General features: G+C 40.1%; 1 protein-coding gene across 2 annotated transcripts; it reads left to right on the forward strand.

Annotated features, from left to right (window-relative positions):
* The first annotated feature begins 1,871 nt into the window (after nucleotides 1-1,871).
* On the forward strand, nucleotides 1,872-15,769 carry LOC110511566 (zinc finger protein 239-like). Of its 2 annotated transcripts, none has more exons than XM_036939830.1 (2): nucleotides 1,872-2,486; nucleotides 13,277-15,769. In XM_036939830.1, exons 1-2 carry the CDS (start codon nucleotides 2,108-2,110, stop codon nucleotides 14,410-14,412), a joined length of 1,515 nt encoding a protein of 504 aa, XP_036795725.1. In that variant the 5' UTR covers nucleotides 1,872-2,107; the 3' UTR covers nucleotides 14,413-15,769. The 2 variants fall into 2 exon arrangements, with proteins under 2 accessions (XP_036795725.1, XP_036795726.1); XM_036939831.1 differs by lacking the exon at nucleotides 13,277-15,769 and adding an exon at nucleotides 8,209-9,568.
* The last annotated feature ends 364 nt before the right edge of the window (nucleotides 15,770-16,133 follow it).

Here is a 16,133-nt window from a genome sequence, read left to right on the forward strand (position 1 = left end):
TTTGATCAGTGTGTGTGTGTGTGTGTGTGTGTGTGTGTGTGTGTGTGTGTGTGTGTGTGTGTGTGTGTGTGTGTGTGTGTGTGTGTGTGTGTGTGTGTGTGTTTCAACTATTTAACTGTGGTAGAATGCTTAAAAGGCCGCAAACATTTTTTAATATCGGTTATCGGTATTGGCCAAAAATGTAATATCGGTGCATCCCTAGTATATATGTTATTTTGTAGTTTATGTCTTCATTATTATTCTACAATGTAGAAAATAGTAAAAATAAAGAAAAACCCTTGAATGAGTAGATGTGTCCAAACTTTTGACTGGTACTGTATATATGGGTATCTATCTATTCTAATACCATGTATATAGCTAGTGGCTCATTTGAATAGCATTGTTAAAATCAACTGTTTGACTGATATTTGACTGATTGTGTAGTAGATGTAAAGTTTATTTTAAATGAATCAAAAACGAATAAATTAACATGTGTTTCTCTTTGTACGCCTCAATATAATATTTAACTTTATTGAAAGAAACGAAAAATAAATTAAATATTTTCTTCAAATGTGTTACCCGGTCTTTCAGGCAATGCTGCCAGTGTGACGAATAATCTGGTGGACATGACAGCTTCTTCACAACAACAAGGATGTCACTAGTTACTACAGCCAGAAAGGTTAGGGTAAATGTCTTGAGGGTCTAGCCTCCCAAAATACATGAAACAACACAAGTATGGAGTGACTATCATTATGGTACTCTTTATTGTGAATAAGAAAAACTGCTAAATTTAAACAGCAAAACCAAGGGTATTTATATTTATTATGGATCCCCATTAGCTGTTGCCAAGGCAGCAAAAGGCTATCTAGCTAGCAGTCATCAACCAGCGGGAGCTAAAAGGCTAGATACACTTATTTTGCTTTCACAACAAAAACGTATTTTGTTATCTAGTCATTACAGACTATTGTGAAATGGTAGAACCTGCTGAAGCCAACTAGCTAACCATGTGGTTGTTTCTCTGTGACCAAAACATGACGTTTTATTTTGCTGATATGGGAATGAATACACAAGCAGCGTATCAAACTGGGGTAATGTTTTAGGTTACATCCGGATATGACGTAAAAAAATGTGACATTCCCCTTTAAATGCAGATGTGTAATCAGTGGTGGAAAAAGTACCCAATTATCATACTTAAGTAAAAGTATAGATACTTTAATAGAAAGTTACTCAAGAAAAAAGTGAAAGTCAGCGAGTAAAATACTACTTGAGTAAAAGTCTTAAAAGTGTTTGGTTTTAAATATTTGTAACTATCAAAAGTAAATGTAATTGATAAAATATTCTTAAGTATCAAGAATAAAAGTATAAAGCATTTCACAATCCTTATATTAAGCAAACCAGGCGGCACGATTTCATGCAGGGCACACTTAAACACTCAGACATCATTTACAAACAATTAATTTATGTTTAGTGAGTCTGCTTGGTGAGGCAGTAGGGATGACCAAGGATGTTCTCTTGATAAGTGTGTGAATTAGACCATTTTCCTGTCCTGCTAAGCATTTAAACATGTAATGAGTACTTTTGGGTGTCAGGGAAAATGTATGGAATAAAACGTACATCATTGTCTTTAGTAAAAGTTGTCAGAAGTACAGATAACCCCCCCCCCCCCCCCCCCCAAAAAAAAAACGACTTAAGTAGATCTTTGAAGTCATTTTTACCTAAGTACTTTACACCACTGTGTGTAGCAGATGTAAAATATGTTTTGATTGTATACTCATTACAAATCTGCTCTAATCAATCAACTTCCCCACTCCAGGCCGCAGATGGCGATGAGCGTCTTTCGGGCGTCGCTACCAGCGTGACGTGTGATCTAGTGGACGGAACGGGAAGTTTCTTCAACAACAGCAGCTTGTCAGACACCTCCGTAGCTTAGCCAATATAGCCGAAACGTATGAGCTCTTAAGACTGTTTCGGTGTATATTGGTCCCTGTGTTTAAAACATACTTATTTCGTATAGCTAGTTTCCCCATTTAATTAAATATATACGTTGTTAAGTTAGTAGCTAGCTGGATTGCTGAATTAGCTTAGAACCAGGCTAGTCGTTAATGCTAACTAGCTAACATCTCCGACCATGAGCTCACTAAGCTACTCTCCTCCTGATAAAGAAGAGGTCTACTGGACGGAGAAAGAAGCTCTGGGACTGAACATTGTCGTGAAAGAGGAGGAGGGGGATATTACAGTAAAAGGAGAGGAAGATGCTTTCAGAATGAAAGAGGAGGTAGAGGAGGCTATCAGTATCACATTAAAAGAAGAGGATGATGTTATAGTGAAAGAAGAGAAAGAACATATTAGAGTGAAAGATGAAGAGGGGATAGAGACTGTCACAGTGGAAGAAGAGCAGGTAGAAGCTTTCAGAATTAAAAAGGAGGAAGAGGAGGAGGATGTTATAGTGAAAGAAGAGAAAGAACCTTTTAAAGAGGAAGAGGAGGCTGAAGATCTGATTAACACCAGTGAGTACTGTCTTAAAAGCAGGGCCACAAACTGCCCTTGTTGAATTAATATATCGTTTTAATATATGAATCTGAGCCTCGCCATTGATTCTTGGAGAATATAACTTATAAATGTCCACTGAATTTAGTTCAACTGTTGTACTCTATCCGAACCCAAAATATAAGCTTGTTTTACTCGCATAGTTTTTTAACAATGTAACTGTAAATGAACACTGTATATCCTCAAAACATGTTGGTAGTTCCATTTGTGTTTATTATGGATCCCCATTAGTTCCTGCCAAGGCAGCAGCTACTCTTCCTGGGGTTTATTATGGATCCCCATTAGTTCCAGCCAAGGCAGCAGCTACTCTTCCTGGGGTTTATTATGGATCCCCATTAGTTCCTGCCAAGGCAGCAGCTACTCTTCCTGGGGTTTATTATGGATCCCCATTAGTTCCTACCAAGGCAGCAGCTACTCTTCCTGGGGTTTATTATGGATCCCCATTAGTTCCTGCCAAGGCAGCAGCTACTCTTCCTGGGGTTTATTATGGATCCCCATTAGTTCCTGTCAAGGCAGCAGCTACTCTTCCTGGGGTTTATTATGGATCCCCATTAGTTCCTGCCAAGGCAGCAGCTACTCTTCCTGGGGTTTATTATGGATCCCCATTAGTTCCTGTCAAGGCAGCAGCTACTCTTCCTGGGGTTTATTATGGATCCCCATTAGTTCCTGCCAAGGCAGCAGCTACTCTTCCTGGGGTTTATTATGGATCCCCATTAGTTCCTGTCAAGGCAGCAGCTACTCTTCCTGGGGTTTATTATGGATCCCCATTAGTTCCTGCCAAGGCAGCAGCTACTCTTCCTGGGGTTTATTATGGATACCCATTAGTTCCTGCCAAGGCAGCAGCTACTCTTCCTGGGGTTTATTATGGATCCCCATTAGTTCCTGCCAAGGCAGCAGCTACTCTTCCTGGGGTTTATTATGGATCCCCATTAGTTCCTGCCAAGGCAGCAGCTACTCTTCCTGGGGTCCAGCAACATTAAGGCAGTTATATATGATTTAAAAAAATATTACATGACATTACATTTCATAACGCTTTTCACAACAAATTAAGTGTGTTCCATCAGGCCACTACTCTATTACCACATATCTACAACACATTAAGTGTGTTCCATCAGGCCACTACTCTACCACCACATATCTACAGTACATGTGTAGGTGTGTAGAGTGTGCGTCTTCTCATATGTATGCGTGTGTCTATGTGGTTCTTCATTGTCCACACTGTTCCATAAGGTGTATTTTATCTGGGTCTTATTTTTTCAAATCTGATTATACTGTACTTGTACTTGCATCAGTTACCTGATGTGGAATATAGTTCCATGTAGTCATGGCTCTATGTAGTACTGTGCTTCCTCCCATAGTCTGTTCTGTACTTGGAGATTGTGAATAGACCTCTGGTGGCATGTCTTGACAGCTTGGTGCATTCAGCTTGTCAACACCTCTCACAAATACAAGCAGTGATGCATCTCTCCTCTACTTTGAGCCAGGAGAGTTTGACATGCATATCATTGTTAGTTCTCCGTGTACATCCAAGGGCCGGTCGTGCTGCTCTGTTCTGAGCCTATTTACATTTTCCCAAGTCCCTCTCAGTGGTACCTGACCACACGACTGAACAGTAGTCCAGGTGTGACAAAACTAGAGCCTGTAGGACCTGCCTTGTTTATAGTGTTGTTTAAGAAGACAGAGCAGCCCTTTATTTGTTATACTTCTCCCCATCCTAGCTACTGTTGTATCAACATGTTGTGACCATGACCATGACCGTTTACAATCCATGGTTACTGATAACCTGAACCAGGTTGCAGGCACTGGTTGCAGTTTTGAGGGTTTTTTTCTTGAGTGGGCAGCTTGTTGATATTGAAATATTGAAGTCAGTATTGAAATCACCAATAAAATATATCTCTCTGTTGATATTACATACATTATCAAGCATTGTCGGCCAGTAACATACTACTTGGTTCCAAAAGTAAATTGAATTGCTAAAATATACATAACTATCAGCAGTAAAAGTATATTATTAAGCAAAGCAGATGGCATCATTTTCTTGTTTTACAATAATTGTACAGATAGTCAGGGGGCACACTCCAACACTCAGACATCATTTACAAACGAAGCATGTGTTCAGTGAGTCCTCCAGATCAGAGGCAGTAGGGATGCCCACGTGTTCCCTTGATAAGTGTGTGAATTGGACCACTTTCCTGGCCTGCTAAGCGTTCAAAATGTAACGAGTACTTTTGGGTGTGAGGGGAAAATGTATGTTGTAAAAAGTACATTATTATCTTTTGGAATGTAGTGAAGTAAAAGTTGTCAAAAATATAAATAGTAAAGTACAGATACGCCCCAAAAAAGTACTTAAGTAGTACTTTAAAGTATTTTTTCTTAAGTACTTTACACCAGAGGGACATAAATTAGGCTGCTTACATTGTGTCTTTCAACACCCCTGGGATAATGTACATTTGCTGACGCATTATGACAACTCAGCGATACAATGGTAGGGATTTAATGAACTGGGCTTGGGTCATTGATAAGTTATTGGCTGTCGTTTTACGGGCTCCTAACCAACTGTGCTATTTTGTAATTTTTCAAAAAGTTATCTTTTAACTTATTTTAACTTATTTTGTACACGTTGTTGCTGCTACCGTTTCTTATGACCGAAAATAACTTCTGGACATCAGAACTGGGATTTACTCACCTCGAACTGAACAAGTCCGAGGCGAAGGATATACTGCAGATACCCGACCAGGCCTAAAGATAAGCCCTAAGATATACTGCTTTCTCGAGAACAGGCCCAAATCCCCATCATTTGCGTAAAGAAAAGACAGAGAAAAAGGGGGCGGAGGTCGGGCGAGTGAGTTATATTATATTAGTGAGTTACATTATAATATAATAAAGCTCCATGGTAGCTAATACATTATAATAGAATAAGGCTCCATGGTAGCTAATACAGTAGAGTAGAATAAGGCTCCATGGTAGCTAATACATTATAATAGAATAAGGCACCATGGTAGCTAATACATTATAATAGAATAAGGCTCCATGGTAGCTAATACAGTAGAGTAGAATAAGGCTCCATGGTAGCTAATACATTATAATAGAATAAGGCTCCATGGTAGCTAATACATTATAATAGAATAAGGCTCCATGGTAGCTAATACATTATAATAGAATAAGGCTCCATGGTAGCTAATACATTATAATAGAATAAGGCTCCATGGTAGCTAATACATTATAATAGAATAAGGCTCCATGGTAGCTAATACAGTAGAGTAGAATAAGGCTCCATGGTAGCTAATACATTATAATATAATAAGGCTCCATGGTAGCTAATACATTATAATAGAATAAGGCTCCATGGTAGCTAATACATTATAATATAATAAAGCTCCATGGTAGCTAATACATTATAATAGAATAAGGCTCCATGGTAGCTAATACATTATAATAGAATAAGGCTCCATGGTAGCTAATACATTATAATATAATAAGGCTCCATGGTAGCTAATACATTAGAATAGAATAAGGCTCCATGGTAGCTAATACATTATAATATAATAAAGCTCCATGGTAGCTAATACAGTAGAGTAGAATAAGGCTCCATGGTAGCTAATACATTATAATATAATAAGGCTCCATGGTAGCTAATACATTATAATAGAATAAGGCTCCATGGTAGCTAATACATTATAATATAATAAGGCTCCATGGTAGCTAATACATTATAATAGAATAAGGCTCCATGGTAGCTAATACATTATAATATAATAAGGCTCCATGGTAGCTAATACATTATAATAGAATAAGGCTCCATGGTAGCTAATACATTATAATATAATAAGGCTCCATGGTAGCTAATACATTATGATAGAATAAGGCTCCATGGTAGCTAATACAGTAGAATAGAATAAGGCTCCATGGTAACTAATACAGTAGAATAGAATAAGGCTCCATGGTAGCTAATACATTATAATAGAATAAGGCTCCATGGTAGCTAATACATTATGATAGAATAAGGCTCCATGGTAGCTAATACATTATGATAGAATAAGGCTCCATGGTAGCTAATACAGTAGAATAGAATAAGGCACCATGGTAACTAATACAGTAGAATAGAATAAGGCACCATGGTAACTAATACAGTAGAATAGAATAAGGCTCCATGGTAACTAATACATTAGAATAGAATAAGGCTCCATGGTAGCTAATACATTATAATAAGGCTCCATGGTAGCTAATACATTAGAATAGAATAAGGCTCAATGGTAGCTAATACATTAGAATAGAATAAGGCACCAATGTTGAAATATGAGTAGATTTAAAATAATATGAATTAATGATATAAAATGACTCAATGAGACAAACCTTTCACAATATAATGGACTATGAATTACTGCAAATAGAGACAGTGGTACACAATGACACAGCCCCTCAATATAATTTAAATAGAGACAGTGGTACACAATGACACAGCCCCTAGATATAATTTAAATAGAGACAGTGGTACACAATGACACAGCTCCTAGATATAATTTAAATAGAGACAGTGGTACACAATGACACAGCCCCTAGATATAATTTAAATAGAGACAGTGGTACACAATGACACAGCCCCTAGATATAATTTAAATAGAGACAGTGGTACACAATGACACAGCCCCTCAATATAATTTAAATAGAGACAGTGGTACACAATGACACAGCTCCTCAATATAATTTAAATAGAGACAGTGGTACACAATGACACAGCTCCTAGATATAATTTAAATAGACATAGTGGTACACAATGACACAGCTCCTCAATATAATTTAAATAATCCACAATATGATTAAAACGAGTTATGAAATCGTAGATCCAAAAATAAAAAAACAAAACATGTTCTTGATTAATATCATCAATAGAATATCAAAAACCTGTTCCTAGGAAAGCGTCACAGTGATGTACAGTGAATTCGGAAAGTATTCAGACCCCTTGACTTTTTTCACATTTTGTTACGTTACAGCCTTATTTTATACATGTATCCTATACTGACTAGTCTATTACATGTATCCTATACTGACTAGTCTATTACATGTATCCTATACTGACTAGTCTATTACATGTATCCTATACTGACTAGTCTATTACATGTATCCTATACTGACTAGTCTATTACATGTATCCTATACTGACTAGTCTATTACATGTATCCTATACTGACTAGTCTATTACATGTATCCTATACTGACTAGTCTATTACATGTATCCTATACTGACTAGTCTATTACATGTATCCTATACTGACTAGTCTATTTATCCATTAGGTCTATTACATGTATCCTATACTGACTAGTCTATTACATGTATCCTATACTGACTAGTCTATTTATCCATTAGGTCTAATGAATGTATCCTATACTGACTAGTCTATTTATCCATTAGGTCTAATGAATGTATCCTATACTGACTAGTCTATTTATCCATTAGGTCTAATGAATGTATCCTATACTGACTAGTCTATTTATCCATTAGCTCTAATGAATGCATAACAACCATGAAGTTCAATAGTGTTTTTATTGGCCTATAAATCACAACAGCCACTCTTTATTTGTTATTGAGAGATCTATTCTGGATAAAACCTCATAGGAAGACAGTTTTATCATGTGGTGGTTTCATTCAGGTCTCAGTTTCACTCAATACTCTGTCTTTGGCAGGAGAGGGACCAGACTCTCACTCTGACAGCAGGAAGAGTCCTTCAGGGGAACCAGACCCAGAGACGTCCAAACCAGCAAGACCACACCACTGCTCCCACTGTGGAAAGAGTTTTACCCGGTTCTGGAACCTAAAACAGCATGAGACGATGCACACAGGAGAAAAGCCTTTCCAATGTTCCCAGTGTGGAAAGAGTTTTACCTGGTTAAGGGCCCTGAATAGGCATGAAGAAATACATACAGCAGGGAGGAAGACCTACCAATGCTCCCAGTGTGGAAAGAGTTTTACTCAGTTAGGAAGCCTGAAAATACATGAGAGAATTCATACAGGAGAGAAGCCTTACCCCTGCTCCCTGTGTGGAAAGAATTTTACCATGTTAGGCAATCTTAAAAAACACGAGAAAATACACTCAGGAGAGAAGCCTTACCACTGTTCCCTGTGTGGAAAGAGTTTTACCCAGATAGGGAGTCTGAAAACACATGAGAGAATGCACACAGGAGAGAAGCCTTATTACTGCTCCCAGTGTGGCAAGTATTTTTCTCATTTAGAGACCCTGAAAATACATAAGAGAATACATACAGGAGAGAAGCCTCACCACTGCTCCCTGTGTGGAAAGAGTTTGACCACTTTGGGCAATCTAAAAGAGCATGAGAGGACACACACGGGAGAAAAGCCTTTTAAGTGTTCCCTCTGTGGAAAGAGTTTTACCCATTTAGCGAGCCTGAAAAGGCATAAAGGAATACACACAGGAGAAAAGCCTTACCAATTCTCCCAGTGAGGAAAGAGATTTTCACGATTACAGGACCTTACATCACATGAGAGGACACACCTGACCACTGCTCCCAATGTGGAAAGACATTTTATCTTGTTAGGGATCCTGAAAACATTGAGACACATAGGAGAAAAGATCTACCACTGCTCTCAGTGTGGAATAAGATTTACCCGGTTATAGAACCTGAAATAATTCATACAAATACACAGGAGGAGAAGACATACCACTGCTCTCAGTGTGGAATAAGATTTACCCGGTTATAGAACCTGAAATAATTCATACAAATACACAGGGGAAAAGCCATACCACTACTCTCATTGTGGAAAGACATTTGCCCAGTCAGAGGACCTGAAATCACATGAGAGAATAGAGAGGCTGTGTTCTGACTTGTGTTTTTGACCTGAGAATTTGGGGTTTTGTTTAATACCACATTAAATCATATTCAAAAAAGTTTTACAGGAATTGGTTTAAAAAGGTTTACAGGAGAGGCCTGGGAATTCCTGTAAACCTTTTATGAGTATGATTTAATGTGGTATTATATACACTGCTCAATGAGTATGATTTAATGTGGTATTATATACACTGCTCAATGAGTATGATTTAATGTGGTATTATATACACTGCTCAAAAAAATAACGGGAAAACTTAAACAACACAATGTAACTCCAAGTCAATCACACTTCTGTCAAACTGTCCACTTAGGAAGCAACACTGATTGACAATAAATTTCACATGCTGTTGTGCAAATGGAATAGACAACAGGTGGAAATTATAGGCATTTAGCAAGACACCCCCAATAAAGGAGTGGTTCTACAGGTGGCGACCACAGACCACTTCTCAGTTCCTATGCTTCCTGGCTGATGTTTTGGTCACTTTTGAATGCTGGCGGTGCTTTCACTCTAGTGATAGCATGAGACGGAGTCAACAACCCACACAAGTGGCTCAGGTAGTGCAGCTCATCCAGGATGGCACATCAATGTGAGCTGTGGCAAGAAGGTTTGCTGTGTCTGTCAGCGTAGTGTCCAGAGCATGGAGGCGCTACCAGGAGACAGGCCAGTACATCAGGAGACGTGGAGGAGGCCGTAGGAGGGCAACAACCCAGCAGCAGGACTGCTACCTCCGCCTTTGTGCAAGGAGGAGCAGGAGGAGCACTGCCAGAGCCCTGCAAAATGACCTCCAGCAGGCCACAAATGTGCATGTCTGCTCAAACGGTCAGAAACAGACTCCATGAGGGTGGTATGAGGGCCCGACGTCCACAGGTGGGGGTTGTGCTTACAGTCCAACACCGTGCAGGACGTTTGGCATTTGCCAGAGAACACCAAGATTGGCAAATTCGCCACTGACGCCCTGTGCTCTTCACGCAGGTTCACACTGAGCACGTGACAGACGTGACAGTCTGGAGACGCCGTGGAGAACGTTCTGCTGCCTGCAACATCCTCCAGCATGACCGGTTTGGTGGTGGGTCAGTCTTGGTGTGGGGTGGCATTTCTTTGGGGGGCCGCACAGCCCTCCATGTGCTCGCCAGAGGTAGCCTGACTGCCATTAGGTACCCGAGATGAGATCCTCAGATCCCTTGTGAGACCATATGCTGGTGTGGTTGGCCCTGGGTTCCTCCTAATGCAAGACAATGCTAGACCTCATGTGGTTGGAGTGTGTCAGCAGTTCCTGCAAGAGGAAGGCATTGATGCTATGGACTGGCCCGCCCATTCCCCAGACCTGAATCCAATTGAGCACATCTGGGACATCATGTCTTGCTTCATCCACCAACAGACTGTCCAGGAGTTGTAGGGAGGTCATACAGGCACATGGAGGCCACACACACTACTGAGCCTCATTTTGACTGGTTTTAAGGACATTACATCAAAGTTGGATCAGCCTGTAGTGTGGTTTTCCACTTTAATTTTGAGTGTGACTCCAAATCCAGACCTCCATGGGTTGATAAATTTGATTTCCATTTATAATTTTTGTGTGATTTTGTTGTCAGCACATTCAACTATGTAAAGAAAAAAGTATTTCATTCATTCAGATCTACAATGTGTTATTTTAGTGCCTGTTTTGCATGTTATTTTGGCATTAATATGCATCACATCAGTTTGCGAACAATGTTTAAAAAAAATGAATTAATAAATATTGCGTTAATAAAGCCGCATACAAACTTTTTTTGCTTTCTTGAGTAAGGCAGTTACAAAGTGCAGGTGTTTCAGCCCAGTGCTTTCTGTGGTGGTGGAGCAGGCAGCGGAAAATATGGAGCGAAGGGGTTGGTTCTCTAGTTGCAGACGTTTTACAGGCCCCCAACCGATGGAGCGAAGGGGTTGGTTCTCTAGTTGCAGACGTTTTACAGGCCCCCAACATGGGTAATGTTCTCTAGTTGCAGACGTTTTACAGGCCCCCAACCGATTGTTTTTTTGTTTGTTTATCTGCGTTATCTGCGTTGTATGTAACTTGTTTTTTTTACTATTACTAACGTCTCTAATGACCGAAAATAACTTCTAGACATCAGGACCTCGGTGACTCACCACGGCAGAATCATTTTTTCTTCTTTCACCATTCTGACGAGCCCGAGGCGAAGGATATATGGCTCCCTCGGGACCCCAGTGATCTGCTTGAAGAGGAGACGGAGAAAGAGATGTCTGAGGGCGGGCTGCCTTCTGAAGAGTCGGATGCGATCGAAGAAAAAAAAACACTCCCCTCAGTTCTGCTAGCAAACGTGCAATCTTTGGACAATAAAATGGACAAGTTATTGGGAAGATTAAACTACCAACGGGACATTAAAAACTGTAACATCTTATGCTTCACGGAGTCGTGGCTGAACTACGACAATATCAACATTCATCTGGCTGGTTATATGCTGCTGTACCGGAAGGTTAGAACAGCAGCGTCTGGTAAGACAAGGGGTGGAGGTCTATGTATTTTTGTAAACAACAGCTGTCTAAGGAAGTCTCGAGCTATTGAATTATTACTATACTTTTGCCTGAAGTAGAGTTTCTCATGATAAGCTGTAGACCACACTATCTACCGAGAGAGTTTATCTGCATTTTTCGTAGCTGTTTACATACCACCACAGACTGAGGCTGGCACTAAGACCGCATTGCCTGAAGTAGAGTTTCTCATGATAAGCTGCAGACCACATTACCTACCAAGAGAGTTTATCTATATTCTTTGTAGCCGTTCACATACCACCACAGTTAGAGGCTGGCACTAAGATAGCATTGAATGAGCTGTATTCCCCCATAAGCAAACAGGAAAACACTCACCCAGAGGCGGCGCCTCCTAGTGGCCGGGGACTTTAATGAAGGGAAACTTAAATCAGTTTTACAAAATCTCTATCAACATGTTAAATGTGCAACCAGACGGAAAATAACTCTGGACCGTCTATACTCCACACACAGAGACGCATACAAAGCTCTCCCTCACCCTCCATTTGGCAAAATCTGACCATAATTCCATCCTCCTGATTCCTGCTTACAAGGAAACATTTAAGAGGGAAGCACCAGTGACTAGATCAATAAAAAAGTGGTCAGATGCTAAGCTACAGGGCTGTTTTGCTAGCAAAGACTGGAATATGTTCCGGGATTCCTCCAATGGCATTGAGGAGGAGTACACCACGTCTGTCATTGGCTTCATCAATAAGTGCATTGATGACGTCCCCACAGTGACCGTACGTACATACCCCAACCAGAAGCCATGGATTACAGGCAACATTTGCACTGAGCTAAAGGGTAGAGCTGCCGCTTTCAAGGAGCGGGACTCTAACCCGGAAACTACTTCTATGCTTTGAGGCAAATAACACTGAAAAATGCATGAGAGCACCAGCTGTACCGGAAGACTTTTACGTCACTACATTCCTAAAGAAAATAATGTACTTTTTACTCCATACATTTTCCCTGACACCCAAAAGTTGCAGGACAGGAAAATGGTCCAATTCACGCACTTATCAAGAGAACACGTGGCCATCCCTACTGCCTCTGATCTGGCAGACACAAATGCATAATTTATATAGCCCCTGGATATCTGTGCATTTGAAAAACAAGAAAATTATGCTGTCTGCTTTGCGTAATATAAGGAATTTGAAGTGATATATACTTTCACATTTGATAGTTAAGTATATTTTTTGACTTTTACTCAAGTAGTATTTTACTGGGTGACTTTCACTTTTACTTGAGTAACTTTCTATTAAGGTATCTAAAGTTTTACTTGAGTATCACAATTGAGTACTTTTTCCACCACTGTCGTTTTATCATTTTGAAGTTTCATTCAGGTCTTTCTGTTTAACTAAATACTCTGTTTTTCTTTGGCAGGAGAGAGACCAGACTCTCACTTTGACAGCGGGAAGAGTCTTTCAGGGGAACCAGACCCAGAGACGGGTCCTTCAGGGGAACCAGACCCAGAGATGGGTCCTTCAGGGGAACCAGACCCAAAGAAGAGTCCTTCAGGGGAACCAGACCCAAAGAAGAGTTATTCAGGGGAACCAGACCCAGAGACATCGAAACCAGCAGGACGACACCACAAGAGTTTTACTAAGCTACAGAACCTAAGAGTGCATGAGAGGACACACAGAGGAGAAAAGCCTTTCCACTGCTCTCAGTGTGGAAAGAGGTTTACCCGTTTAGAGAACCTGAAACAGCACGATAGAATACACAGAGGGGAGAAGCCTTACCATTGTTCCCATTGTGGAAAGCGCTTTAGGTCATTAGGCACCCTGACAACGCATGAGAGAATACACACAGGAGAGATGCCTTACCACTGTTCCCACTGTGGAGAGAGTTTTAGGTGGTCAGGGAGCCTGAAAACACATGAAAGGACACACACACAAGAAAAGCCCTACCAATGCTCCCTGTGTGGAAAGAGATTTACAGAGTTAGGGTCCCTGAAAATACACAATAGAATACACACAGGAGAGAAGCCTTATTACTGCTCCCAATGTGGAATAAATTTTACCTGGTTGGCGAGCCTGAAAACACATGAGAGAATACATACAGGAGAAAGGTCTTACCACTGTTCCCACTGTGGAAAGAGCTTTAGTGGGTTAGTGAACCTGAAACAGCATGAGAGAGTGCACACAGGAGAGAAGCCATCCCAATGCACCCTGTGTGGAAAGCATTTTACCCATTTGGGGAACCTTAAAGAGCATGAGAGGACACACACAGAAATAAAGCCCTACCAATGCTCTCTGTGCGGAAAGAGTTTTACCAAGTTAGTTGGCCTGAATAAGCATGACAGGACACACACACGAGGAGATAAGACCTACCACTGCTCCCAGTGTGGAAAGACATTTACCCGGTTAAGGTACCTGAATGAGCATGAAACAATACATACAAATACACTCGAGAAGAAGACATACCACTGCTCTCAGTGTGGAAAGACATTTTCCCAGTCAGAGGACCTGAAAACACACGAGAGAATAGAGAGGCTGTGTTCCGACTTAAGTTTTTGACTGAGAATTTTTTTGTTTTTGTTTATGCCACATGAAAGCTTACTTAAAAATAGGCTTACAGTGACGAGAAAAAAGTATGTGAACCCTTGAGAATTTCCTGGTTTTCTGCATAAATTGGCCATTTGATCTGATCGGATCTTCATGTAGGTCACAACAACATTCATTTTTCCGTCGCTGACAGCAAGCTGTCCAGGCCCTGAGGCAGCAAAGCAGCCCCACACCATGATGCTCCCTTTTATTTAATTTTAATTTTTTATCTCTGATAAAAAGTTTAAAATGTGTGTTTTGTTTGTACACGTTCATATATTGGATACAAGTATAATCCCTTAATGTTAATTTGATTATTTAAAATTTTTTTTTTTATGGAAATGGTTAAATAGACCAAATAGACCCTGTTCCGGTCTTGTCCCCTTAAATAGATGAATAGAACGTGCATTTCTTGATTCTAACCATGGAATCTCTTTTTATTCATTTTGTTGTTTGGTGTCGTCAAGCTAAAGGTGTATGAAATGTGACGACGTTGTTCTGATAACATTGGATAAGTTGTTCATTATGTTCTCTGTTGTCCTGCATACTTAATGCTTCAATGGTTTTGTGTTGTGTGTCATGTTCTGAATGCCAATCCTTTCTAGCTGCGGCCTGATCAAACTGTCTGTTTAATGGGCTCCTTGTTACGTCATATTCTCAGCAACATTTACAGCGACGCTCATAGACACAAGTACAATAGTGTAATAATACCAGACTGGAAGGGTTAATAATGATGTCAATGCCAGAATGGAAGGGTTAATAATGACGTCATAATGCCAGAATGGAAGGGTTAATAATTATGTCAATGCCAGAATGGAAGGGTTAATAATGATGTCGTAATATCAGACTGGAAGGGTTAATAATGATGTCAATGCCAGAATGGAAGGGTTAATAATGATGTCATAATACCAGACTGGAAGGGTTAATAATGATGTCAATGCCAGAATGGAAGGGTTAATAATGATGTCAATGCCAGACTGAAAGGGTTAATAATGATGTCATAATACCAGACTGGAAGGGTTAATAATGATGTCATAATACCAGACTGAAAGGGTTAATAATGATGTCATAATACCAGACTGAAAGGGTTAATAATGATGTCATACCATTTAAACTAATATTATTATATATTTTGTTTTACACCCTGAAGGGAGCTTCATTTATTTCATGGTACAATCAATGATACGCCGTACTGAATGTATTCAGACCACTGGACTTTTTCCAACATTTTGTTACATTACAGCCTTATTCCAATATGGATTCAATTATCAATCTACACACAATACCCCATAATGACAAAGATTTTAGATATTTTTGCGAAAAAACTGAAAGATCACATTTACATTAGTATTCAGACCCTTTACTCAGTACTTTGTTGAAGCACCTTTGGCAGCGATTACAGACTTGAGTCTTCTTGGGAATGGCGCTACAAGCTTGGCCAACGTGTATTTGGGGAGTTTCTCCCATTGTTCTCTTTTGCTTCACAGCTATTTTCAGGTCTCCAGAGATTTTAGATCAGGGTTCAAGTCCGGGCTCTGGCCGGGCCACTCAAGGACATTCAGAGACTTGTCCCGAAGCCACTCCTGCGTTGTCTTGGCTGTGTGCTTATGGTCGTTGTCCTGTTGGAAAAATGTACCTTCACCCCAGTCTGAGGTCCTGAGCGCTCTGGAGCAGGTTTTCATCAAGGATCTCTC

Source organism: Oncorhynchus mykiss, chromosome 13, assembly GCF_013265735.2.
Source record: "Oncorhynchus mykiss isolate Arlee chromosome 13, USDA_OmykA_1.1, whole genome shotgun sequence".
In the NCBI taxonomy this organism is placed as follows: domain Eukaryota; kingdom Metazoa; phylum Chordata; class Actinopteri; order Salmoniformes; family Salmonidae; genus Oncorhynchus; species Oncorhynchus mykiss.